Source organism: Fragaria vesca, linkage group LG6 (genome assembly GCF_000184155.1).
Source record: "Fragaria vesca subsp. vesca linkage group LG6, FraVesHawaii_1.0, whole genome shotgun sequence".
NCBI classification, from domain to species: Eukaryota; Viridiplantae; Streptophyta; class Magnoliopsida; order Rosales; family Rosaceae; genus Fragaria; species Fragaria vesca.
Genome location: NC_020496.1, coordinates 11,238,565 through 11,266,460, shown reverse-complemented (window position 1 = coordinate 11,266,460; position 27,896 = coordinate 11,238,565). Strand labels below are relative to the sequence as shown.

Genomic DNA, 27,896 nt, shown 5'->3' with positions numbered 1-27,896 from the left:
TTCCTTCATTTTCCGCTTCACCAAGGAGGAGGAACGGTTGAGCAGGTTGACAAAATTGGAATTCGCAAAAGCACTCATGCAAAAATGAAGGTAATCCATAGTATTTTAGATCCAATTCACGAGACGCTTCCTCATATTATCTATGAATTTGGTTCCGATAAGGTTACTGCTCTCCTCTCTTTCAACTATGAGAGGACAATAGGGTTTTGTCATGTGTGTGGACTTTTGGAACATGCTGCTACAGGCTACGGTGGTCCACCAGACTTGTTGCAGGTTCAAGTTCTAAGAGACAGTCCTCAAGCGCAAAATGGTGGTGGTTTCTCATTTGGTTTTGGGTCTGGTGCAACTTCTGGTGCGTTTCAGATGGTGTCTGCAACGTCTACCAAACCTAGGGTTTCTAACTCTAACCCTTGTTCTTCACAGTCTAGGGTTAGGGTTTTTTAGTTAGGGCAATGATCTTCTCCCCCTTGGAGTTGACAAAGGCAAGGGGCTTGTTGTGGATTACACTAATTTGTTCAAACCTGTGTTGCCAACTTTAGGGTTCTCATTCTCCATTCGAGGGATCTCAGCTTCAGAACTTGCTTTGAACATTGAAATTTTTTGGTCTCCATTACCACTTGCAACGCCTGCATCGATTTCGGTGCCAATTATTCAAGAGATCACAGCTCCTGCTTTGCTCTCTAGGGTGAAACGAGATGCAGTGTTGGCTTTGGGTGGTTTGGGGAAGTGGGTTAGGTCTGAGACTGCTCTTGTGGGGTATGTGGTACCTTTCGAGCTCCCATTTGTGGCTGAGCTTGCTCTGCCTCATGAGGACGGCAAAATTAGGGTGTCGCCGGCAAATAAACGTAAAGTTGACAGGCTAGTCGGATCTAAGAACCATCTGAAACTTGAAGATATGAAACTATGGACGCTTGGTGTGACCACCAGACCAAAGAAACACGAAAAGAGGAGTTTTGGGATGAAGAAAGGTACTGTGTTTTTTGCTGATTCTAGCCCAATTGTTCTTTCGGGTTCTAGGAGTGCGGAGGCGTTGTAGGGTGAGTGTGTCGGGTTCTATGAGAGCATTGCTGCTTCTTCTGGTCATTGGGAGACATAAATCGACGTGAATGGTACATCGGTGGTGTCTCCAACTTTAGAGTACACTATTGGTCACGTATGGTGAGTTGTGTTATTTTTTTTTAGGATCATACAAATAACTGAAAAATGCTATAACGAGTCTAACGTGAGTCAAACTTACGACCTCTCACTTACAAAGTTACAAAGGGAGACCGATGCCAATAGACCAAATAGTACTAGGCAAATTGTGTTTCATGTTCCCACGGTTATTGATCAATAAAGTTTTACGTCTTTCGTTAAAAAAAAAAAACTAAAATATTTATCCGTCATTTAAATGGCCATAAGTAATTACACGTGTGTTTTGCGCAAAGAAAAAAGGAGAAGAAAAGTATTTACAGAGCGATATGGCGGGAAAATGCGCAGTCTTAGAGTCTCTATTCCCCCAAATCTCCTCCCCCCATAGAAATTAGGGTTTTGCAGATTTGACATCATCCCCCTAATTCTCATTCAATCAGCAACAAAGCTCTCTCCTTTGTTCCACCATCAGATGCCGACTTACGATATCAGAGGCATCGATGTCGATTTCCCATTCGAGGCCTACGATTGCCAGCTCGTTTACATGGAGAAAGTCATCCAGTCTCTCCAGCAAGTAAGACTTTCATTTTTTGAAACCCATAAGGTTGTATTGTTAGCTTTTGTAAAAAAAAAAAAAAAGGAACCAACTTTTCTTAGTTCAATTTTTTTGGGGGGTGTTGTGATATGTTCAGTTTGGTGTTTTGTAAGTTGTGTTTATGTAGATGAGCATTCGGGTATGTAGCGTACCGGTTTGGAGTCGAATCGTGTAATCGGATAATGATTGTGACTCTGTAGGATGAGTATGCCTATTTTTTAAGTTCACATCAGTGTACAATTGGGGTTTTTGGACTCAGACTAATAGTTTATGAATCAATTGTTTTTCAGTGCTTATAAGACGTATGTGCATTGTTTGTGATCTTTATTGTTTCAGGTCATACTTAAATTTCTGTCATTGAGACATATGAGGGTTGTTTATGATTGCTATTGTTTCGCCTCATTTTGATTTGTGTCTATGTAATACAATTATGCAGAGATCTAATGCACTGCTGGAGAGTCCGACTGGGACTGGGAAAACCCTTTGTCTTCTCTGTGCCACATTGGCTTGGAGGAAGAGCTTGGGGGTTTTCTCAACTGGTCCTAATGTGAAGACGAGTCTGATCAATGGTGATAAATCAGGTGGTTCGTTGTCCCAGTCCCAGTCCCAGACCAATGATCATCCTACCATAATATATGCGTCCCGCACTCACAGCCAGATCCGGCAAGTAATTCAGGAGTTGAAACGAAGCTCTTATAGGTCAGTCATTGGGTGGTTCTGCAATCATTTAGTATGGTTAAACTTTGTAGTATATTACCAGCATTACTTTTATGAATTATTTATTGCATTGTCGAATGTACAATATGCCTTTTCGTGATTTTTTTTTGTACCAAAAAGGACTGGTAGTTTGCAGTGTACACCATTTATTGCTGTTTTGGGCTTTCAATGGTACTCATTCTTTGTAGATGTTAGTTCATTGCATTTCATATATGAATAGTTTGTGTTGCATATCTTTTGCTGCTTTTAAGGCAATGTTCTGCAGACCTTGAACCATGCATTATTTAAACTAATATATGAACCCCTGGAGGACTATAATTTTCAGTACCGCATATACACCACAACTTAGTTGTCTTCTTGATCAGTACCTAAAAACTACATTGATCGCTTGTCCAACAGAAATAACCTTGGTTCATTAATTACTTATACATGACATATTACTCTGGAATCTATTGATTAGATAATCAGTTGAGCTGTTGCTGGTTTCCAAATTGTTCTCTACAGTTGTGAACTTGTGATAGTCTTTGCAACTTGCTGTTAGAAGTTAGTTTTGAGTCATGACACATGAAGATGCTGCTTCATTACTGATTAGAGGAATTGCTCTTCAAGTTGGAGTTTAATGTCTGCTTTCCTTTTGATTCTTCAAAATATTTGAAACTGAACTAATATTTGACATTCTGTAGGCCAAAAATGGTAGTATTGGGGTCTCGAGAGCAACTATGCATTCATGAAGACGTGAGTTTACTCCGTGGGAAAGCACAGACGAACGCCTGCCATTTCCTCTGCAGAAAGCGTACAAAGCGTCACTGCAAACATTATTCTCGTACTAATGGTATGTCTGTATTACTTTATGCTTGTTAAATATATATATAGACGAACACATGGACAGTAACTATTGAATTGACAGGATGACTTCCCTTTCTATTATAGATTTCTTTTCTACTCATTTGAAGGTTTCTTTATTCATCATTACGGTTTTGAGTACTGCAGTTCATAACGGAGAATGATTTAGCCTAACTTTAGCATTCCTACTGTTGTTGACACTATTGATTTGGATTAGTAATGCCATTTTATTGTTAGCTGGTGCTTTAGATGCATAGAGGATGGTGAGCACGGATATTAAGTGTCTGAATGTTGTGGTTATATATGTTATAATTGTTTGGATGTCGTGCTATGCCAAGTTCTCTACTAAGTTACTGAGTGGAGAGGGTAGTAGGACTTGCCATATTATTCTCACCTGGTGCATATGTGCACTGCAGATGGTGAGCTGGGGTATTTATGAGTTGCCTGAAACTTGTGATCCTATAAGTTTAATTGTTAGGATATATTGGCTGGCTTAAATATCTGCTTGGGATGGTTAATGAAATTTTGGAAGTTAATGTTTAGATGAGTTATGGGTTATGGAGTTGTTGTCCTAAATAAGCTGACTATACTACGTATTAAGAATGTTATGACTATTTGATTCTCGATCAGTATGATCTTTGTTGAATGAGAGGAAAGTTCTGCATTTTATACTTTTTTTGTGTCATACTGGAGCAACTTGTTTCATTTTCCTCAAGTTTCTTTTTGATGTACTGGACATTTTAATGAAGTCTAATTTGCATGTTGGTGCTTCTATTGTAGATTACTTGAAGAATAATTCTCATCTTGGAGATGAACCTATTGACATCGAGGATTTGGTCAATATTGGAATAAAATCTGGGCCGTACGTTCTTTTATCAGTGTTCTTTCACCACATTGAAATGATAGCATACATCTCCCATCCTTTATTATCTTCTGAAACCTTTGCTTTCGTTTCTCAGTGTTGATTTAGCTTGCCATTTACTTGTTACCTCTTGGTTGCAGGTGCCCTTATTACTTATCCCGGGATCTTCATAAGATTGTCGATATATTTTTTGCACCCTACAACTATCTTATTGATCGTGGGTTTAGAAAATCACTACAAATTAATTGGAAAAACAGCATTCTCATATTTGATGAAGCTCACAACCTGGTAAGGATTACATGGAAATGATAGTTTTTGATAAATAAACTCTAATTGTTTAAGTTGGCTGTAAATCTCTGAATGCTATATAATTATTCTCTCGGCTACTCTTAGAACTGATGCAACTTCAAAACAAAAAAGTACTCAATTTATATTCATGCAAAATTAGGATTTGAAACTTTACACAAGTTAACATCAGTGTAAAATAATGCAGGAAAGCATATGTGCAGATGCAGCTTCTTTTGACTTGCCATCTTGGCTTCTTACAGCATGCATTTCTGAAGCGAAAAATTGTATTGACCTTTCCGTACAAAGAAGGGATGAATCAACCGATAAATCAAAGAATCCAGATAACTTTGCAATTCTTAGAGGTAAACCTACTTGATCTACCGATAATTATCTGATGTTAATTGAACTTGCTTTTTACAGTCAGTACTATGCCAATGAACAGTCACCATAGTAGTGATATTTTGTTGAGGACTCAACTGTTTATATCATATTACATTGGTATTGCTAGTTGGGTCACCTTGTTTCTTTGACAGTGTCCTTTTTATTACAGTTTGTGAGAGTAAGCTATTGTTATATCTTTTGGTCTTGCTACGGAAGTGGTGTTCTTCGGCAAAAATTCATTGGGCAATGGGTTTTTACAAGTGATTCATATCTTGCAGCACTTCTTTTGAAGCTTGAGAAGCGGATTTCTGAAGTGCCTATTCAATCGAAGGAATTGGGATACACTAAGCCTGGAGCGTATATCTATGAACTACTTGCCGATTTAAACATCACATCAGATACTGTCCCTATGATCATTAATATAATTGAGGAAGCTACTCTACTTATTGAGGAAGATAACCAGCAGAATTCAAAACGTAATGTCTGCCGGCTAGAGATCATTAGTGACATCTTGAATACAGTTTTCAGAGATATAAGCAATGCGAAATCGTATCGTGTAAGTTGGCACATTGATGTGTTAGTTATTATCACTGGGGAACTCTAGCAGGATGTAATGTTTCCAGCTTTATTTTCCTTGTTATTTCAGAATAATGAACTACATTTCTGAATGATGAACATTTTTCTGCTCATTTTAGGTTCACGTACAGGAAGTTCAAGGAAGTGCAACAGATGGTCTGAAGGGTACTGAACATCTGTTTTCTAATAGTTGGATTGAATATTTCATGTAATATTTTTAGAATATTAGATTGAGTATCACTGTTTGTCATGTACAGTCCTCTTACATTATAAATGTGTTTTCTTTTGAATCCCTTAGTGTAATAATATAAGTCTCCATTGAACCTCTCACATTAAGGTTTTCATATATATGACATGTGTTCAACCAAAAGTATATATGACATGTGGATATAGTGACAATTATATTCTTTATTTGTTGATTCCAGGTAAGCCATCTAGGACACTCAGCTGGTGGTGCTTTCATCCTGGAATTGCAATGGAGGAATTCTCCAAGATGGATGTGGGCTCTATTATATTGACATCTGGCACACTATCTCCTTTAGAATCATTTGCACAGGAGCTAAAACTGTAAGTAATTTTTGTTTTGTTTATCTTTCATTTGTCTATGCTTATGGCTGACTTAAATTCCACAATAAAAATGTCAGAGAATTTCCTGTGCGGCTGGAAAATCCTCATGTTATCACCCCGAATCAGATATGGGCTGGAGTTGTTCCAGCTGGCCCTTCCGGTTGCTCTTTCAACTCCTCTTATAGAACACGTGACTCAATTGAGTATAAGCAGGATCTTGGAAATGCTATTGGTATGTACCATACTGACTGGTAACAATAAAGTAAATAAAGAAAAAAAAGTTGTAATTGATACGTAAGATGCCACTGATCTGGACAGCACCCATTTCAATAAAATGTCAAAGTTAGCATCCAAGAAATGCTTAATAATTGTTTTCAAACTTATTGTTCTGATGAAGTGCTAGTTTGAATTTATTGCACTAATGTAACTTTAATTTTTTCAAACACGTCATAGTCGTGCATATTAGCAGACCATTTTCCCCTGGGTGGTGCTGGCTGATGCAACAACTTTGCATGGTCTGTTTCCAACTGCTACTTTCCACTGATCTAGACGTCACCCGTTTCGATAATGCCAAAGTTAGCAGTCTAACAAATGCTTAATTATTTTTTTTTCGGAATTATAATTTGGATGAGGTGCTTAATTATGCTTTATTGCACTAACATAATTTTGAGTTTCTCAAACATGTCATAGTCGCTATAGTACAGACCATTTTGCCCTGGTTCTGCTGGCTGATTCAAAAATGTTGAATACCACAATTTTCATAGCCTGCTTCCCAATGACTGACACTTCCCAGTTATATATATGCACACACACATCTATGTCTATATACCAACATCTAGTTCAGAACTGCAGATTGCATATTATTTCATGTCTGCCTTTGTCCCTCTCTCTCTCTCTCAGACAGTACAAAACTACCAAAACGGCAAAACCCATCCCACCTTGCTGCTATCCAATCTGTAGGCTGAACATTTGATTATCATTTGCAAAATGTGTCTGATTCTCTTGACTATGATTTTTCAGTCAATTTTGCTCGAATTGTACCTGATGGATTGCTTGTATTCTTTCCTTCTTACTACCTTTTGGATCAATGCATTGCGTGCTGGAAGAATATGGTAAGAAATCAATACTTTGGGTGAAGAGGCCAAATTGTTTGCCTTTTATTTTTTTTGGAAGAGAAGATTTATTACCAGACATAACAAACTACAAGAAAGGTTCCCATGAGTATAACTGATTATGGTCTCTTTATGCAGAGCCAGGCCAATTCAACTACAATATGGGAAAGAATATGCAAACACAAGAAACCTGTTGTAGAACCTAGACAATCTTCATTATTTCTTTCATCAATTGAGGTGAATGACATGACAAACAAAGAATCAGCAGTTTTTATCATTATTTATGGTTATATCAAGATGGTCCTGACGTCTGATTATTTTCTGGCAGGACTATATGACTAAGCTAAAGGACACCTCAGCTTCTGGTGCAATATTTTTTGCCGTTTGCCGTGGTAAGGTATGTGCCTATATTCTGAACTATTCACATCTTCGGCTGTGGAAGACTTCTGCTTATTTGTTGATTGGAAAAGATTGCAAGATATTTGTGTGTACATTTGACTTCCATTCAATCAGATGTTCAAAGCCTCCTAGGTTATACTTTATAAGTGTCTACAAATCAAAACACTTCAAATGTATGTCTTTGTCATGCTTTAATATATGATGTATTTGATAAAATCCTTTGGATATTGATTTGGGTTGGGTTGCGGACTCTTTTTTTACTGAATACCCATGAGGGAAGTGGAGACCAGATATGCTCTAAAGAACCAAACAGGCAAACTTCTAGACAACGGGTTTATTGCACAAGGCATGCTTATTTGTTAATATTTTTGAAAGGGCCCTGGCACTCATATTGATAACAAAATAACTGCCTTGGAGTGTGGTATCATTTGTACTCCAGAAGCAATACATATGTTTTGCTGAATATCTATTTTGGTATTAGCTTCACTGTAGCTTGTATAGTCACTGTAGCTTGTATAGTGTTGACACGCATGATGTTGCTATTAATGAAACATCCAGAATTAGCTGATCTAGGCTGTCTATGTGGCAGACAAAAGTAGACGTTACTGCTGATTAGACGATTTTTTTTTCTTGGTTTAAGATCCCTACATTAACATTAATGCTACATTAACATTAACGAGTATTTCAATACCTAAGAACAATTTTCTCTATTTATACATCTGCTGTAGACTGTTTCTCTGACATCAGAAGCTAGGGACATAATTGATTTGAAAAAATTTGTCAGGTGAGTGAAGGATTAGATTTTGCCGATCACGCTGGAAGAGCTGTAATTGTTACTGGTATGCCGTTTGCCACATGGAATGATCCTAAGGTTTATAATTTTCCCCTGATTCTCCTTCAGATTGCCTTGTAATTGTATTTATCATCAAAGTCCTCACTTTTTTAGGACTTCAGTTGAGACGGATATATATATTGAATTTAACTCATTTTGATGGTTTCTGATTGAATTTGAATTTTCTCGACTTCTATCATTGATGAAAATTGCTACTTCTAATACGAAAAATTAATCAGTACCTAAGTGCATTCACCTGAACCTACATCATGTGTCATTATGATCATGTTATTATTGATGTTTAGACATTACATTGGATATGAGTCTTCTGCATTGGTGTGTTAAATCAGTGTTGATGTACCTGAAATTATGTCTGAATTGTGATGTTCATGAATCATGAGTATTCTTGATGCTTATACATCAGATACACGACTGTAAAATGTGTTGATTCTTGATATAAGGAAGAAAGCTAATTCAATCAGCACCATGTTGCCAGTAGTTTTCTTGGTCATTTTGATGGAAGACAGTAGAAGAATACTCGAGGATTGTAAGGGTAAAGGGGTGGAGGAAGTTTGGAAACCAGTGCTTTCTATCATTTATGGAATCTGGTTTCTGTTAATTTGAGGGACTATCCACTTTCTTCTATAATGTTGGTCACTAGCCGCTCTGAAGTGATGCTTTGTATGTATCATAATAATGGTTAATATTTATCTAGATATATTAAGTTGTCATAGTCTCTCTCATTCTTTATTTTGATTCATTGCTGTGGTCTCTTGGTAACTGTTATAGTTCTTGACATGATCTAGAAGATAATATCTCGCACATGCCCTATAAGATATTATCTCGCACATGCCCTATAAATTTGGTTCTATGTTTACAGCATATGGCAATGTTACTTATGTAGCTCTATGTTCTTTTTTTTGTTTTGTACATATGATATGGCAATATATAACAGGTTCGTCTGAAACGTGAGTACTTAGATGAACAGGCATGTTCTCAACAGAAAGTATGTAAGGTATGTCCCGTATTGCTTGTAAAGAGACACCGTGAAGGTACTGAGTGCTTATCCTCATTGACTTTGCTAACTTTCCTTGTAATTTACCAAAACACTGAAGGTGCAAGTTCTGACTGGAGAAGACTGGTACAACCAACAAGCATCACGAGCTGTGAATCAGGCTGTTGGACGTGTAATCCGTCATCGTCATGATTATGGAGCAATTATTTTTCTTGATGAAAGGTCTCTCTCTCTCTCTCTCTCTCTCTAGCATCGCTACAAAACAGCAAAAATAACTATAAACTTCTACTTGATAATTCTTTCAAACAGCAAAAATAACTATAAACTTCTACTTGATAATTCTTTCTTTACTTAGCATAGTGCGTTATGTCTGACTACTGCAGAAGCATTGCTTAACTTTCCCAATTCGATAGTTTCAACAAAATTTAGGCACTTCTTATAGCTGGAGGTAGAATATTATTAACATTTGAATGTACCATATTCTTTTGGTAATCTTCAATCAATGTTGTTAAGGGGTTGTTCCACTTATAGATATAGTGGATCTTGAATAATTTTTGGTTTGATTTTTTGTACTTCAACAGAGAAATATATTTGATGCATGACCAAGTCTTTTGGATGACATTCGACATTCATGGGCATATTCATATTCTGATTAATATTATTTTTATTTTATTTATTTTCTCATTTGTACTGGTTAGGTTTAAAGTTTAAACATATGGCTCCCTAGCTTATACTAAAACATTTGCTACTCGAGTCTGTCTTTATTTGGATTTGTGAAATTACAGGCATACAGACACCTCTTTATATAAATATGTCATACTTTTTCATTTAAATGTTGACAGGTTTGCACAGCCAAATCGTCAATCTCAAGTATCTCTTTGGATAAGGCCTCATATCAAGGTGCTTTTGGTTTGCAGTAGCCTTCTGATCTATTTTAAAACACGTCTGTACTTACATTCTCTTTTTCAGTGCTACTCCAAATTTGGGGAAGTGGTTTCTTCGTTGACCCGTTTCTTCCGGGATGAAAAAGCTCGGGGTCCTACAAAACTGAATCTATTAACAACTGAAAAAGAAGGTAAGATTGCTGCAGTTAGAGTTTTCTGAAGCTCTAGGGCTTTAACTGTATACAACTTACTTACATGCTCCTCATTGTCTTGTTTACTTCATTAATGATTGGAATCTTCGACTGCAATCCCCAAGCTTGTCTCATAAACGATCTGCTTTGTGATATAATATTTTCTCATTGAAGTATTTATTATACTTGACAATGTCTAAAAAATCCAATGATGATTTGAGCACCTTTAATCGTGCTGCCAATGATGATTTCCTTTACTTGTTTCGCATGAGTGGCAGGAAAGATATGTGAGTCGCAAATTCAGCAACCTTTAGACAAATCTTATCTGGATAAATGTTTCCCTGAGGTAGTTCTTCTATCATTACCACAGTGACCCATTCGTATTATTTATTGTGTAAAAATGTGGTAAGCTAATTCTTTTGTGGTCTGTTTCTTGGTGATTGTACTTCCAGAATACACAAGTGGGCCAAGACTGTCCTGTAAAGTTATCTCCTCTTCCTGAAGCTAGAAGGAAAAAGGTGTCAAGCCTGTTGGGTGAAATCGTCCCTGCTAATCGCTCATCTGTTACTTGCTGCAAGGATCAGTCTGTGTCATGGAAGTGCTCAAGTACCCTATTAGGAAATGAGAAAAAGCCTCTTACCCTTAAGAGAGAGAGTATGCAGTATCAAGATAGAAACATAATTGATCTTACCCTTAAGAGGGACAGTATGCAGTATCAAGATAGAAACATAATTGATCTTACTGGTGGATCAATGTTAAAAGAGAAGTGGAGTGAAGAAATGATAACACTGTGTTCTGCAAAGAAGTGTAAAGTAAGTGCAGAGCATGATGCAGCGCAACATATTAACAATTCTCCTGAGCATTCATCTCATACAATGGATTTCGAATCACATGGCCTTAATTCAATCAGAAGTGAGAGCTCACATAGATCTAAGTCATCTGATAGAGAAAGTACACAAAATGCTCAAGGTGGTTCAAAACTGTTGCATAAAGATAATGATCCTGTGCCTTCTGGTGATGAGGAAACGAGAGGATCTCAATTTCTTATTCAGGTGAGGGTTCTGATGATGTTTTCTCATTGCTGGCTACAAGTTATTATTTGGTTTTATTCTGAATGAGTTTTATTGAGAACAAAGCTGGACAAGGTATGCCATCTCATGCATATAAAATCTATACTATTCTCGCCAGAAATAGAAAGAAAAAAAAAATTCTTGCCAGAAATAGAAAAAGAAGCTTAAGGTGACATGCTTATTGCTTTAAACAAGTTCTGTTACATTTACCGGTTGGCTTGCCTGGCAAGAATTGTATGCTTAATTCCGTCCTTTGCTTTCTTCAGGATTGGTGTTAAGACTATTCTTTAATCTCAATACTTTACAGATGAAATAGTTGAAACTGTTGTGAATACTTATTATGGTTTCCATTTGACAATAAAAAAGAATATCGGCACGAGTCACAGGATATTGAAGGGTCTTTAAGTACCTTATGCAGAATACTTGTTTGTACAAGGAAAAGCAAAATAAAGAGTTTCCTTATTCAGAGCGTCTTTCTTGAGTTTGAGACATTTAGGTCAACAGTTCACTATTTGCTTACTGGATATTTCCTGAAATGACTGCCCCCGATCCCTGAATATCCCTCCATCTTTTAAAACCCGTTCTCATGTACTTTGTTGTATTTAGTCTTTCTTCTCTGCAATCACACAGTTTTCCTGTTTAAGGTTTCATATGAACAACTTGGTGATTTGGATGTTTTCCTTGTGCCTTACAGGTTAAAGAGAAACTTAGTGCTTTGGAGTATAAAGAATTTGTAAATTTGATGAAGGCACTGAAGTCCAAAGCAATGAACATAAGTGAAGTTTTGCAATCAATTGCTAGATTGTTTTGTGGACCAGAGAGGCTTCCCCTTCTTAAAAGGTGATACTCTCCTTCCAACCTGATATATGTTAGTTACGATCTCCTGCTTATTTGTGAGCAGACAATTATGGCTGCTGCTTGTTTAATAAAAATCTACTAAAAAAAACAGAAGTAATCCACTGAAACTTAAAAATATGCTTTTGATCCGATGGATGGCGAGGTGGATGCTGTACAAGCAGAGTAAAAATATCAAGATTGTGCGTGTATAGCCTCTGTTCGCCACCGTCCGGCGCCGAGGATGGCGCGCCTCCACCCCAGAGGACTCCAGCAGCGTCCCTGACCACTTTCCCTCCCCGGCGAGTCCGTTCATTTCAGTTTTCCGGCGAGATCACCCAAAACTTCAAACAAAGTCGATCTCGCCGGAAAACTGGAAAAAAACGGACTCGCCAGGGAGGAAAAGTGGTTGGGGACGCTGCTGGAGTCTTCTAGAGTGAAGGCGCGCTGTCGCCGGTGCCGGAGGGTGGAGAACGGACGGACGTCCTCATTTTAAGCAGAGTGCAGACGTCCGCTTCACATCCCTGCTGTATATATATCTACTATGAGTTTGACATCTCATATTTGAGGCTTATATTATTTCTGTCACAATTGTCAACAGATTCAAGTACTTCATTCCTGCAAAGTATCATTCCATGTATGATCACTATTTTCAAACCAATGGATCTTCTCAGAGTGAGATGCATGATAACAAGGCCGGTTTTTCTTGAGGTGATCCCTGATATGAAAGGTGATGTGTTCTCTTTTTGAAGGCAAAGCTTATGGTTGTCAGGAATTGTAACTTCAGTGGTCAAAAGCATTTACACTTGCATCATAGTTTCTACTGGCTCCCCAGTCCCTTTACCTTCATTGTAAGTTTTGAACAAATAGAAACAATTGAATTAGTTACATGGGTAGTTTGCTCATAATTTGTATAGTTTATACTGCATACAATCAATTAAACCAAAATGAATATATTTGATTGGTTAGAAGAGTGAAAGACAAACAGATTAGTCAATTGCAATTTGCAACTCACCAATTGACGGACTAACTAATGATCTAAAACCCAGTAGGAGGATTATTCAGGTCAATAATCTACACATGTAAAGAAGGAAACCAAATTACTGCTGCTAACGTTGACATTTCTTTACCCTGCTTTAGTAGATGTAATTCAGGTGGTAGCATTTTTAGAGAATCCGATGGAAATTGAACCTGATAGAAGAGTATATTTACACCACTGTTGCTTTTCTTATTTGTTATACACTTGTACTTTTTCTTTTTTACTAGGGAAATGTAAATTGTATTTCATATGAAGGTAATAGCACTAGTAAAAGTACTTGAAAACAACAGCATTACATATGATCATCAAAATAGATCCTGAAAATAAAGCCAAAACTTTCTTCTGGGGGTAGTATTACTAAAACAGAACATACACCCTTGAAATCTATAGCAGTGAGCCTAGACTTCCACAGGTTCCGGGACGTCCTTGTGTTCCTCCACAGGCGTTGCCACCATCTGGTCCATCAAGCTCGAAAGCCAATGGAGAAAATGTCCTGAATAGCCCTGTTGGGGACTTGAAGGCGATCTTCGCAGTTGGGGGTTCATGCAAATAGATGTCACTAAGTGACACCCACACCATGAGCTCCTTGGTCTTGACTCCTGTCAGCTTTTTGATCTTGCCCTTCTCAACATAGGCTGTGATCTCAGTTGCATAGCTTCCCAGCCTCCCAACCTTCTCAAACTTGTGGGTGGTGCTCTTCTTCTGCTTGAGCCAAACAAAGCCAGTCTCTTTGATGTAGCCACATTCCAACATGTCCTTCATGGGGAGGAGCCCATTGGGGAGACCCTTCTCTGTGAGCAAGAACTTTGATTTCTCCTGGCAGATAGCATCACCATGGCAGAGCTCATCAGCCTTGGCTCTCAACTCATCAGTTACAATTGACATTGTTGTGAAGCTTGTTACTTTTGGTATCTGGTATTTGAAATGTGGTCAAGTGTGTGAACAAAGGTGAGGATCGTTAGACACTTATACCTGGACCAAAGAAAACCAGTAAATCCCAACTTACAGTCATATCGACTCTAACCAATGGTATGAAGCTGTCTTTTAGGATGATATTATATAAGATTATCGGTCGTGGACAGGAAAATTGCTACTTTTACAGTTTTACTGTACTTATGTATGCAGATGCAATCCAAAACCTGGAACATATGTAAGTTTTAGCTGCTAGCTGTCAGGCTATGGTGTTTCAACAAACTTCATTGCATAAAAATTATGATCATTTTCATACCCTCACTTTTCTGAATGCCAATGCACCGAACCAATGAGCACCACTCTGTATCACAAGAATGACAATCTCCAGTGTGATAAGTTGGAGATTGAGGAATAGAAAATAGAACAATGTTGCACACTTATAGGAAAAGCCTAATTGCTTCAATGTAGTAGAATCTTTGAAACACATAATATCGTTATTTTTTATTTTATGGAAATTGTTCCAACAATCAATTAAGTTCTAATATACAGTACTTGTAGTTTTACTACTACTAGTATAATAACCAACAATTTTCACTTGCAGGCTAGGCAATTAGCAGAAGTGCTGGTGAGGGGCCACGTACACAACGTCTTTCCTTCAAAGTTATAAGATGGATGCAAGTATTAGGATCCCTTTTATGATAGTATGTTTTACCATCTGGATGGGAAAAACACTGGGCTCCTTCGGGTTCCCAAGAATGGCGATGTTGAGGGAATCGAATTGTTACAGGTCTGACCATAACCAGATTAAATAGTAATTGAGAGCATTTCCTGCATTAGGTCTCAGCTGTCTATATACGTAGCCCGCTCTTAGTTAGAAGATAAATAATTATTCTCGATCTTCTGGTTCCTAGCTAGCCTGTTCCATAATTTTCGTTGCTATTGTATCTTAATTTTTGGTTCTTATTCCTCATAATTAGTTGTTCATATTCATCACTCTTGGAGTCTTGGTTAATGATCCTGATAGAACTACGAAAACGACATTGGACTATTGGAGTGTATGGAACCAGATGGTTTCAGCAAGTTTTAGCTCAAACAACAGCACCAATTAAGGAACATGCAACAGAGACGGTAGCGTTTGAACGCAGACATGTTAGGGAAAGCTCTTTCTCCAATCGTCTTTGACAATATTGATTTGTATTTGTAACGTTTCTCTGCTCGAAATAATTGGCATATGTAGAAATTGAGGAATACTAGCTAGCTAGCAAGACTCCATTACTAACCCAAGGTCTCCATCTTTGACTGTATAGTTTCTTTGTAGACTTCGAGTGGTGGCGGCTACGGGCGCTACGCCACCAAAACACTAATTTCTTCTTGGGGTAGAGAGTGAAATCACATAAGAGGAAAGAGAGTTGTCCTCTAAAAGGAGTGATCGAGAAAGAGAGGCTAGACTATCTAGCATATTTTTAAAGAACTCTACTGGTATGCAATGGATCTGACCGGTCAGATTTGAGTCAATTTTTTTTTTTTTCCGAGTATGTTGAATACTAATGTACATATATGAGTTAGCAGAGATGGAATATACTTTAATTTGGACGTGAAAATGGGAAAACAAAACACATGTTTACTAGCTAAAATGTTTGAATCCGAATATGAAGATGAAGATGCATTCCACAATTACTAGCTAAAAGTTTGAGCCCGAACGTGAAAATTGGAAAACAAGACGCATTCTTCACTAGCTAAAAGTTTGAATCCGAACATGAAATCAAATTTGCTACTAGCTAAAAGTTTGAGTCCAATTTGAAAATAGGAAAACTAAAACTCATTCTAAACGTTGCTGTCACTTTTCAAATGACCATTCCAAGAAATACTGTATTGTAGCTATTTGTAATGTGTTTTAATTTGGCGTTATGCGATATTAACGGATGTCTGTAAATCGTTTCTCTATCCTAACATAAACAAGAATAAAGGTGGCAAATCTAGAAAAGTTCTATGTATCTGAGCACCGGGGAACAAGCAATCGACAGGACCCTATCAAATATCCATAAAATCTCACCAAAACCCACAAAATTACAAAACTTGAATCATAGAGAGAAACTGTTTGATTTCCTTGAAGGGTACATGATGAATATAGTACAATATTACAAGCATAGGATAGTGCATAATTGCATGTGAAGGCTACCGAGAATAAACCCAGAAGCAATCTAATTAGTAAATTAAGCCTATATTTCTCCCAGCACTAATCTTCATGTTCTTCGCTGAAATCCATGGTCCTTCACCTGGAATTTCAAAGTTTCCGTGATCTCTCCAGAACGGTGTCAGAATCCTGACGCATGTCCACGACCAAATCCGCGAAAGCGCTCAGTATGAACCTGTGGGACTTCTTCTTGTTGAGATTGAGATAACAAAACAGAAGCTCCTCCATGAAATTCCAGTCTACCTTTGCATTGTTTCTGAGGCGAGCTTCAACCATGTCATGCATGGATCTTTTAAACTCGTAGCCCGGGTTGGGAGAGTACATCAAGACTGAGATACAGTCAGTCGGAAGTGCCACATGGTGATCGTTGTTATTAGAATGTGATGTGGTAGGAGAGTCGACGTTTAGGGTTCGTGTTGACGTCATAGAGCTGGATCCTGCGTCCTCAGATGTCGTAGTGGTGGTTGTGCTAGTCCGGACGGAGCTTGACAGTCGACCCGGGGACACTGAAAACCTGTGTGAGCTACAGAGATCCGCCGCCGGTGGATCAATATTCAGTCGAGGGGACTCGAACAGAAACCCATCTTGGTTTTGGGTTTCATGTTGATCAGGACTACGTTTCTTCAGGTGTAGAGGTTTATCCCAAAAGGGCTCGTTTGCACTTTCCTTTTCATGGCCTTGTTTCATTTCTAGGGTTTTCTCTTCTCTTTTTCTTTCGTTCTCGTCGGTGGTGTCAGCTCCTTGATCATCGTCTCTTAGGTAGAGAGACCTGAAATTCTCGAAGAGAAACTCATCGATATCTGAGAGTGTTGCAGCATCATCATCTTTGTCTTGAGTCGTCTCAGTGTTGTTGATAGCGAAAGATAGGGTTTTGGGGTGTTTACAGGTTCGCATCCATTTCTTAGAGGGGATTGGGATCAAAGCAGGGGAAGGTTTCTTAATCTTGGTGAGGTAATCTTGGAGACGCTTTTGGAGTTTCTTGGTCATTTTTCTCAAAGAGTGTTTTGTTAACTTTGATGGCTTTTGAGTAGTGTCAAAGTTTTGTAGGTGGAGTTGTTTATAAATAAACAAGCAAAGGAAGTAACATAATCGTATATAATTGTTCTTGAACAACGTACATAGACATTAATTTGGATGGAAAATGCAGATTTTGGGCACAACTTGCATAAAATTAATTTGAGGTGAAATTTGTTAGCTATTTTGCCAAGATTTTGACCATTTCTAAAAAAGGTTGAATACATTAGAGGACTAGCTTTTTTTTTTTGGATGAGGATACATTAGGACTAGTTTGGAAGCAACATAATGGGGTTACAGTAAATATATGCATTAATAAGGTATGTTGTTGATATTTTATTTGACGGTTTTATGTGGGATATTAAGCTAATGGCTGGAGTTGCATGTGGATTAATTCAATCGTAATAAATTGGGTTCGTTTAATTACTTCTATAATCTATACTCAATTTTCATTTTCATTTTGAACCTATAACAGTTCCCCTTTTGTTGACATTAATATTTTTCCAAATATGTCAAATGTTACATGCTTGATCCTTGCATGGTACTGTATGATCCAGCTGAACGCTAATGTATCTGCTAGCTTTGACATAGATCTAGGTTGTGATGCTTTCATGTCGTTCATGTGCTCAACCTTGGACTTCTATATCCTGTGCAGGTGTTTTTACCTGTTCAAAAACAACAACAACAACAACAGTATAGGATGATCTTGTATGTCCATCAGACCAAAAAAAAAAACAGACTTCTATGTCCTATACTGTACGTATCAAGATGAACAACTTTCCAAAATGGAATCCCACACAAGTCTCATGTCAATAAAGCAAACTTAATATTGGCCAAAGATTATAGTGTAAAAAATTGCTTAGTTTTAAAACCAGTAACACTCACAAACAAACAAACAATATATAGTACGTGTTATTTTCTCTTTACATATCTTAACGGGTCTTCTGATGACGCTTTGATGTGAAAGAGACTAAATGAGTTTGATGTTTTTAGATGTATGTAATTAATATTGTGTAACTATCTTTGATTTATCGATTGAGGCCAGAATGCTTCTACGTTATTATATTGGCCTATATATCGCCCTAAACCTCAAATTTCAATATATGTTTATTTGGTTTCATTGACATATGCAGTCCTGTTACTGTTGAGACTATGTCTTGTATTGTGGAGCATTAAAAGAAGTACACATAGCTTCACCGTGGAAGTTAATTAGTAGCGTTTTCGATCCCTTTGTTTGTAATGAAAAGAAAAGGAAAGAGCAGTCTTTGGCCATTTTATTATGTTGGACTTTCTTGATCGCCTCATTCTTCAATCATGAATTGTGGTTTTGTTAATCTATGAAGTTGGTACTTGAAATCATCAGTGTGAATTACGATCTTCGGTTTAAGGTCTCTTTAACTAGTGTCTTGTTGTATAATGAAAAACTTAAAACCCAAACCAAATAATGTGGCAAGGTTATTTACAGATCATCATCTGAATTTGTTATTCAATGCTTGGGGTAAATTACTTCTGAGGACATCTAATTTATAAATTGAAACCTTCTTCGATCAGAACCTCTCGGATAGAGGTTGACTTTTGTATTTTTGATAAATACAAAAAGGCAGTCAAAACTCCAAATTTTAAAAATTCTTTGCATTCACAAATTCAAGGCTCAAAGATAGAGAATACGTCGACCGATGAAGATGAGATGGCCAAGAAATTGGCGAGGGAAGAAAGAAGAAGAAGAATTGCAGAAAGAGGATTGGATCGCATGGCCCTCATAACGGGTCAGATCCGATCGCTTCCTCCCTCACCACCCCCATCACAACCAACACCTCTAATCAATGGTAAGCTCATATATATGCAATGTGAATATTATTTCTCCTGCTTCTTTCCTTGTGTTGATTTCATATTTAAGCTCATATGTTTCGATAAGCCTTAAGAAACAGTACAGTGTAATCATACAACTAAGTTAACAATCATGAACACATAAAAACTTATGTTAGGAAATAGGCCAACGATGAGCCTAGGCTAGCTTATGTTGATTTCATATCTCTGCAATAATGTTAATGTTGTTCCTGACTATCCCTTCTGTACTTTTGGAAGACAAAACATTTGAAAATAATTATATTTCTCATAATGATTTATAAACTAATAGAAGATAGAAGATCATTTGCTTGTATACAATTCATAAGTCTCTTTATCATGGTTTTTATTGATAAAGTCCTAGCTAGGTATGACCCTGATGAAGACGGTGATTACGTTTATATGAAGTTCGATTTATAAGATGATTGGTAAACCCTTTCTTTGTATTGCAGTTGATACCTGGTTCAAGGATGATAGCCTTAAAGGTTCGACATTACAGACACAAGAAGTTAGCAATGAACTTTCTGCGCAAAACAACATTGAAACTAAGCAATACGAAGGTGTGGATGGAAGCATCAAAACTCAAACACCAGCAGACACAACACCAGTTAAGAAGTCACAAACCAATAAGGATCAACTGCTGAACCGGAGACGGCAGACCAACTTTTTCACTTCAAAAAGATTAAACTTGTGCATAGTAGAATCAGAGAACATGAGAATCATGTGTTCTCTCATAATAGCGTTGTTGGTAGTCTTGTCTTACGTTGATTACACATTGTTTGGAATGAACATAGTGAACTCGGAGAGTGTCGTTGCCTCGAGGCCTCTATACATTATTTTGCTGACTGATGTAACAATTGTGATGGCGCGATTAGTGTACTTCAGGGAGGCAGACGAAGAAGAAAGAGAGGTTAGTAGTAGTCAAGATAATGAGGGACAAAGTTGGGCTGAAGCAGTTAAGCTTTTAGAGAGGGGTTTGGCAGTCTATCAAGCCATTCGTGGGATTTTCATAGATTTCAGCGTTTATGTTGTGGTTGTCATTTGTGGCCTCTTTTTTATAACCTAAGTGGATCGATCATTTTATTACCAACAAAAAAAAAGGTATTTAAAAAAAAAAAAATTATTACCAATTGCGCTAAGTAGTCAACAACTAGCTTTTGTTTTAATGGTTATTGTACTATGTTTCTTTCAAGTTTGGTGAGAACGGATTTAGAGCATCCACGTCCATTTACACATGAATGGACGGTTGGACAATTTTTATTGCTAAATAGATCTTGACTACAAATATTAAGGACATACGCAAAAGAGGTAGAATTCTAACCTTTTGTCAAGACATACTTACGGGTCAAGAGACATTCTCAAATAAACAACTATATCACTTCCATTACAATTTGGTGCATAAAAGAATTTTCTTTTTTTCTCATATTGCATTCATAGACTCGTACGTAGTTATACAGATTCTTTCTTTCTTTTACGTGTCAAAACTAGAGTTTTTCATTTGGCATGGAGCGCAAAATTGTTTTGTTGACCAAACCAACCAAAAACATAGAGACAACCTAGAGATCATGCACGTCTGCTAGAGTTGAGAACAAGCTAGGGTTTTTGACCATTTAAAGAAAGGCTCGTTGAATGCTGCAATGGCGGCCGGGCTAAGGATTATGGACCCATATGGTTGCTCGTCTATCGGCGGTAACCAAAAAGGCGGTGGTGGACTTTGCAAACCAATATACTATACTACTATACTACTTTGTTGAGAGAATGCAGAACCCAATGGCACTAAGAGCAACTTCAATAATAAGTGCTATTTGAAGGTGTTATTCTCATTTTAGTACCCCTTGTGGCACTATTCATATTTCATTAATTTTCTATCTCCAACAATAAGGTGTTATATGGAGGTGTTATTCTCACTATTCCAATAATGAAGTATTGTATCATATAAGATGTGTCTGTGGAACCCACAGGGGTTGGTCTTGGAAAAGTCATGAATATAAAATTTGGGATAACACTTGGGGCTATATTATTAAGACTAACACCTAATTTTTTTTTTACTGTTAGAGAAAGCTTTTTCTATTTTAGAGGCTGGTCTTGGTTTTTAACTCCACTGTTGAAGTTGCCCTAAGGGTGACAAAGGGCTGTTCAAAGCATATTGGCCGTGTCGTGAGGATTGAAAGACCGATTGTCGATTATTGCTTATGATAACAGTTGTTTCTTGTTCCAACTTGATGTAGAACAGATGATGATAGAGATTGAAGAGCAAATTGATCGTGGCAAGTCCAAATCCGGTTTGCTCCAGATTTAGCGTTCGGTGTTCGATTGACCATTATAATATCTTTCTAGAAGCGGAACGGCCTAACAAGGTTTGCCACGACATATGGGCTTTTTAAGCATCTGAGTCCGTTAGGCCTTCAAAATGCAGATTTACTTATTTTCGGCAATTATTTTTAATAGTTTGTTTTGGATTTTGTTTTTTTAACCTATTGGCTTTTAGGTTTGGATGTTAGTCGCCCTATGGTTTATTTACTCTTTTATAAGGACCCTTTATTAGTTGTAGTCGCCAACTTTTGATTAATAAAACTCTTGAGATTTTCCCAATATTTTTGGTGGATTCCATATTCTCTCGTGGATTCTAGAAAACCAAACTCGTGGATTCAAAAAAACTAGACTTGTGGATTCAAGTCGTCATTAGTGGATTCCAACGTTTATATTTTCGCTGCATCACAACTCAATCAAAAGATGAGTAATTGTGGATTCATATCGACACTATAACGATCGTTAAAGTACGTGGTTTACATGCATGAGGTTAAATAAGCTTGATTTCAAACGCTTCCCTTAACTGAATAGAAATACAGTGCATGAGAAAAGTTTAAAATCGGCTGGAGAAGTTTGTGATTATTTTGTTTCAATTGACGAAGGCCTCAATTTTAATTCTCACCCCAAGTACATTTTCTCTACCATATATCAAACCAAAGCCCCAGAGAAATTTCAAAGCAGGATGGCTCCAAGTTAGCTTACCAATCTGTGACGTCTGGCCTGCATAACCAGAAGTTATAAATCCCTAGCCTCCTCTGGGAGTATCACTTTCGTCTCGTGACCTTTTGGTGATTTGGGACATTCTAGCCTTTTCCTCTGGCTTATATTTTCCTTCCTTAGCAAAAATAGGATAAGGTTTTGGACTCATCAGCTGCGTACTCATCATGACATCAATAACGTACTCACGTATTATTTTTCTCACTAACATATATACTCATGAGTCATGACCTCAATAATTTATAATTCGGATTTTTCCCCTTTATAATTTGTATGCATATATATAATATATGTCATAGGGTTCGGCATTGCTAGTGCCCAACCTAGGAACCAGCAAATGTCCATACTCTACGGCTGGAGTTTGTACAGCTCTGAGCTCGATCTGTCTCTCGATTTTCATGTCTATGCATGGAGAGGAACTTACCTTTGTTTCAGCTGGGTAAATAGAAGAGTGTGGATCTACTATCTTGATGACAACAAACAGATCGACTGTAGACCAAATAAAATGGTTAAAGCATCGCATGCATGCAGATGCCCAAAGTGAAGGACTCCGTCTCCGATCCCCTTTGGACTCACTTTTACGTATTCTTCCTTTTGTTTTGCTCAAATTGCTAGGTACTGTACTCTTCTCAGTTTTAATAATAAGCTACCTACTTAACGAAGGTACCTGTCTGAGGCAAAACTTATTACCTACTGATGACAATAAAACAGAAATAATTACAAGAGTTAATTCTGAGGCAATCGATCATGATATTTTTCGTTGTTAATTATATATCGAACTGAGTCTTATTTTATCACAAGTTTGCAGAGATATATGTATTATGATCAAGTAATATGGTCGCTCAATTTAGATTCGTCACCCACTAGTTTATTGAATCAATTAAACTTTCATTGTTGCTTCTAAGTGCTAACAAATTACACAACGAAAAACTGAGATTAAGTTCCAAAATACCACGGCTGTATTAAAAAAAGGGGTTCAAGTTCTAATTAATCATGTTTGAAACGCTGCTATATATATATGAACTAGGCAACTATGTTCATCTTTCATTTTACCAACCAAATGCTTGTTATATATATGTTTTTCTACATATAAATTTAGCTCCAGAAAGTAACAACATTTTGTATTAATAAGTTAACAAGTTATAAGATTGAATATATAAGGAAATACACAGTTGATCGAGTTGAAATGAAAGCAAAACCTTCTCAGTTCTCCTAGCTAGTTTTAATTTATGCTGCCAAGTAGTTCAAGATTTAATGATACTGGGATCTAGAGAACTGGTGGATGTGCAAAACTACAAATATGTAGTTGAGGCCATCATGATTTACCTACAGAGATTCCTAGCTTTTCTTCACTTTTGGTTTCAACATTTCGGATGAAACATGAAAATGACCTAGCAGAAGGCCAAACCCAACTGTGCATATATATACCAGACTACCACTGTGCCACATGCATATGCTGCTTAACTACATATACTTTTTATTGTATGGTAGTTGTCGACCCTGCTTGTATATTTTGTTTTGTTTTTTGTTTTTTGTTTTTTAAAGAAAAGATCGATGGTCCCTTATATATTTAGCAAGGAATTGAATGTTTTTGTTGGTTGCTACCAGAGCAAAATGATGATCGATCTGAGTACAACTATATGCGGACCAAAGGCAGCAGCATGCAGTAGGTTAGTCCATCAATTCAATGTAGTACTGCAAAACATACACTATTTACGTACTAGTGTATAATCACATGTATAAATGTGATCATCTAGGCTACCCTAGCGGTGATATTTGGATATTAAAAAGAAAACAGAAAATTGAACTAGAAATTAGAAATGAAAGTATTCCGGCCATGCCACCAGTTCTTGCGTACACGAGTGCTTGGGGAAAAGAAATTTCAAGCTTCAAGTATGTAACATATTGCTCTATAACTGTTTCATAAAATGTCTCTTACGTACTTTGATTCATTATAATTGGTGATTAAGTACGATATTGGTTCAGTTTCAGTTAGTTAATAAAGGGTTGATCGACAGACGAGATAAGGCGATCAAATTGCTGTTGATGATCATATCAGTGAATAAGAAAGATGATCCTTGAAATTAATTTAGCTAACTGCAGAAAAGGGAAGATATAATTTCAACTAGACAACCTCCTCTAGATGAAGCTAGTAGAGTACTTGAAATAAATCAAATTAATTCTAATGCTAAATGGAGGAAACTGAAAGTCTGAAACCACTGCTAGCTTGCTGAACCAGAAATCAAGCACCAACCATGTTCTTGCTTTCCTCCTCTGTACTCTGATGAAAAACTCCAGATGGAACTGCGAATCGAGCCGAGAAAGATCGATAGATAAAATCTGGGTCTGCCCACATCAAGCCCTGATCAAAGTTCAGCGAGTAAGTGTAGGCATCATAATAAGGAACTCGCACTCCTCGAGTACTTGTTGAACAATCAAACAACAGCCTCTTCAGCTTCTTCTTCTCTTTCTTTACTTTTCTCCACAACATTCTCCTCCTTATGTTAAGCATAATATATCTTTGAATATTCTAGAGAAGTGATCGATGAGCTCAACTAAGTTGGTGTGTTTTTGAAGAAGCAAGTGGGTTTTGCGGAGAGGTGGTGATATGGACTATATATTTATAGATCGACGTGTAGGGAATTACTGTAGAATTTTTCACCCAAGTAAAAATCATGTCTCGGAGCAAATCAGAGATTAATTATATATGCTTTTGCAGCTTCTTTGTTTTTTGCATTTATTTCCAAGAGGAATACGTACAACTGATCAAAGGAAACTCAACTCCCAACTGTTAACTCAGATAATTTGCCTAATTGGCAAATGTTCACCAAAATTAAGTCTTGGATTTTGTATAAGATCTGCCATATTAAGTAGTTAGTGTGAGTCTGTATTCTCATAGGAATTGGTTTGTATTTGTTTGTATGTAATTAGGTTGTTTAATCACTTAATTTCCTAGTTAGAATATGATTGTTAAGGTGTTAGGTGTGTGTGTGTGTGTGATTTGCGATCATCAAATTATTTCTAAAGCTTCCTAATTTGTTCCAAAGCTTCTTGTGCTTTTTGTTTGTTTCCAAAGCAGGCAAAGCTTCTTTAGTTTCAACTCGGTAACAGAGCCTGGTAGCGCTCGATCGGGACCTTCTCAATGTTATGTGAGTTTTATCCCAATGCCCCCGCTTGGAACTTGAATCAATGTACGTTGTTGCAATCTCATGGTAACATGCACAAGCTTTTTTATGAAAAAGAATTTTAGTAACACAAGCTTTGCATGAAAAAACTATATCGGTTTTCTTAACCCTATTGTGTTTGTAGCATCGTTGGAACAGTCCCATGATTTTATGTGCAGCATAAAGACTATCTTGTTTTTGTTTTTCTTCTCTTTCATTTGAACTTTCGAAAGTTCACAGATCTGGAGCAACGTACATAAATGATCTGAAAACATGGAGCTCAAGATCCCCAAGGCTCGAAATTAGATATGCGCGCTCATTACCTAATTAAAGTAGTCATGCGCTTTTCCAAACAATAAAAAATGACAAAATGACACTGCCCTTGGGCCTAGGCCCAGTTTGGTCCTCCTGCACTTAACTATCAGTCTGCTTGATTGTTAATCTGAATTTTAATCAAGTCTACACGTTTGGTAAAGGCTTTGGAATAAGCTTTTGAAAAGCTCACAATATCTGAATACCTAATGCATATGATACAATGACATATGTGTAAACTAAGTATATATTATACAGGAGATTCATATATTGCCTTTTGGAACAAACCATAAGCTGTCATAATAATCTGGCTCTTGGCTCTTGTTCTATGCATTTTGGCGCATCTTGTTGCCGGAGGCATTCCATTTCCATGTTAAGGAAAGTCAGGGTAAAACCAAAAACAAAAATAGTGTACCTTCAGAATGATGATACAAATTCACAGACGAATATATACAATATGATCGACATGCAGTACTGTGTGCATTTTTCAAACTTCACATCTCCACAGCAGAGCTCTTTTACCGTATACATACCTAACAAGAAAAGCTAGCTCATTTACCCTAGTGAGTGTAAATATTACATGGTACACATAATAACCTCTTCTATATATTGAAGCAATAATGCGCAGGTGCCCGAATTCCTCACTGGCAAAGCAAGAGAAAATCAAAATATTATTGCAGAAGGCTGGTTTATCTCCTCGGCTATGACATCGAATGAAATCTATCCGTGTAAGTCAAGTGTGCTCACCTCATAACAATTGTGACGAAATATTGTTTGATTCATCATGTTTACCAAAATTTCACACGATACTCTTGCCTGCCAAGTTTCAACAGCCAAAATCTAAGTCTTTAACCCTAATCAATCAACTTAAAACTTAAAATCTTAATGTGCAAACTAAGCAATGCATTAACAAATACTTTTAGCAAGTACTCGAGCTGAAATTTCCTAATGATTGCATACTGTAATTATTTGCCAAATTGCTAATTAATTTGTATCTAATACACTTTTTTGTTTCTATTTTCTGCACTCTCTGCTTAGACTAATCCAATATTTGAAGAAAATTGTTAACCAGCACTAGTGCAAGCAAACTAAGCAATACAAGTACGTACGTACCCGCAAAGGGAAGTGGAAGACTAGGACGCCGAGCTTCCCCCGGACCTCCGTAACAGTGTCAAACGGCACCGTTCCCTTGGCCAAGTCCTCCAGCAGGAGCACCACGTCGGAGAACACTCCGACCCCATTGAACTCCACCTCGGCGTCAACGTACGACGACCCGAAAGCCCTAACGTGTCCCTGCTGGAACCTCACCTGTCCCAGCCTCTTCCCTCTGTACCCAACCCCGACCTCCAGCGCATCGTAGTCCATCGAGTAAACGTCGCCGTTCCGGACCTTGATCCTCACCGCCATGCTCACGTCGATGGTTACGCGCGGCCGGGTGTGCACGTGGACTTTCTTGAGCTTGAGGCGTACGATCTTGACGGAGGGATCGGAGGGCCAGAATAGGTAGAGGGAGGAAAAGAGGAGGAGGAGGACAGTGAGAAGAATGGTTGTGCGGCGTTGTGGGAGGTGGGAGGAGTATGAAGATGGTAGAACGTTGTCGTTTTGGTCGTGGGGTAATGGATTGTAGTGGTGGTGTTGTGGTGGTGGTGGTTCGGTTTTGGAGGAAGCCATGTGGTCTGTGGAACTGGGAGTAGGGATGTATCGAGCTGCTTTGTGTATGAATTTGATTTTAGTTTTTTGTTTGGATGTTGGTTGCTTCCTGGTTATTTCATACAAGATTTTGAAGTTATTCCTTCATGATTTCACCTATATTAGAAGAAGTACAAGGTACTTCGGTAGTTGTTGGAACAAGATACGTGGACTAGGTTATTTTTCTAGCTCTATACTTTTTTACCACGCACTCGAGACCGTGTGCTAGTCCATTGATCATTTCATTTTATTTTTGCTTTAAATGAGTGAAAAAAAAGAAAATGTTATAGGATATTCTCTATGTGTGCCTTGGCCTTATGCCAATAGGATATGTAGTTAGACTAGATCTATGTATTCATATCCTTACCATATTAGTATTGTGTAATTCCCTATATAAAGGGCT

General features: G+C 37.5%; 5 protein-coding genes across 5 annotated transcripts; 2 read left to right on the top strand and 3 right to left on the bottom strand.

The window, feature by feature from the left end:
* Window positions 1–1,603: 1,603 nt before the first annotated feature.
* Window positions 1,604–13,019, top strand: LOC101295828 (regulator of telomere elongation helicase 1-like). The gene is made up of 22 exons (XM_004302864.1): window positions 1,604–1,705; window positions 2,163–2,425; window positions 3,127–3,275; window positions 4,067–4,148; window positions 4,289–4,436; window positions 4,642–4,798; window positions 5,096–5,373; window positions 5,513–5,558; window positions 5,819–5,960; window positions 6,038–6,192; window positions 6,981–7,072; window positions 7,211–7,309; window positions 7,401–7,469; window positions 8,256–8,342; window positions 9,259–9,318; window positions 9,419–9,540; window positions 10,161–10,218; window positions 10,288–10,393; window positions 10,672–10,739; window positions 10,846–11,445; window positions 12,158–12,303; window positions 12,899–13,019. Exons 1-22 carry the CDS (start codon window positions 1,604–1,606, stop codon window positions 13,005–13,007), a joined length of 3,138 nt encoding a protein of 1,045 aa, XP_004302912.1. The 3' UTR covers window positions 13,008–13,019.
* A 701-nt stretch (window positions 13,020–13,720) lies between these two features.
* LOC101295644 lies at window positions 13,721–14,221 on the bottom strand. Its single transcript, XM_004305249.1, has one exon. It carries the CDS (start codon window positions 14,219–14,221, stop codon window positions 13,721–13,723), a length of 501 nt encoding a protein of 166 aa, XP_004305297.1.
* A 2,311-nt stretch (window positions 14,222–16,532) lies between these two features.
* LOC101295357 lies at window positions 16,533–17,429 on the bottom strand. Its single transcript, XM_004305248.1, has one exon. It carries the CDS (start codon window positions 17,427–17,429, stop codon window positions 16,533–16,535), a length of 897 nt encoding a protein of 298 aa, XP_004305296.1.
* A 1,714-nt stretch (window positions 17,430–19,143) lies between these two features.
* Window positions 19,144–20,367, top strand: LOC101295067. Its single transcript, XM_004305247.1, has 2 exons — window positions 19,144–19,282; window positions 19,754–20,367. Exons 1-2 carry the CDS (start codon window positions 19,144–19,146, stop codon window positions 20,365–20,367), a joined length of 753 nt encoding a protein of 250 aa, XP_004305295.1.
* Window positions 20,368–24,570: 4,203 nt separating this feature from the next.
* LOC101294785 lies at window positions 24,571–27,563 on the bottom strand. The gene is made up of 3 exons (XM_004305246.1): window positions 26,918–27,563; window positions 26,552–26,620; window positions 24,571–24,690 (listed from the first exon to the last, which is right to left on the bottom strand). The coding sequence occupies exons 1-3, from the start codon at window positions 27,473–27,475 to the stop codon at window positions 24,571–24,573; spliced, it is 747 nt and encodes a 248-aa protein (XP_004305294.1). The 5' UTR covers window positions 27,476–27,563.
* Between the last annotated feature and the right edge of the window lie 333 nt (window positions 27,564–27,896).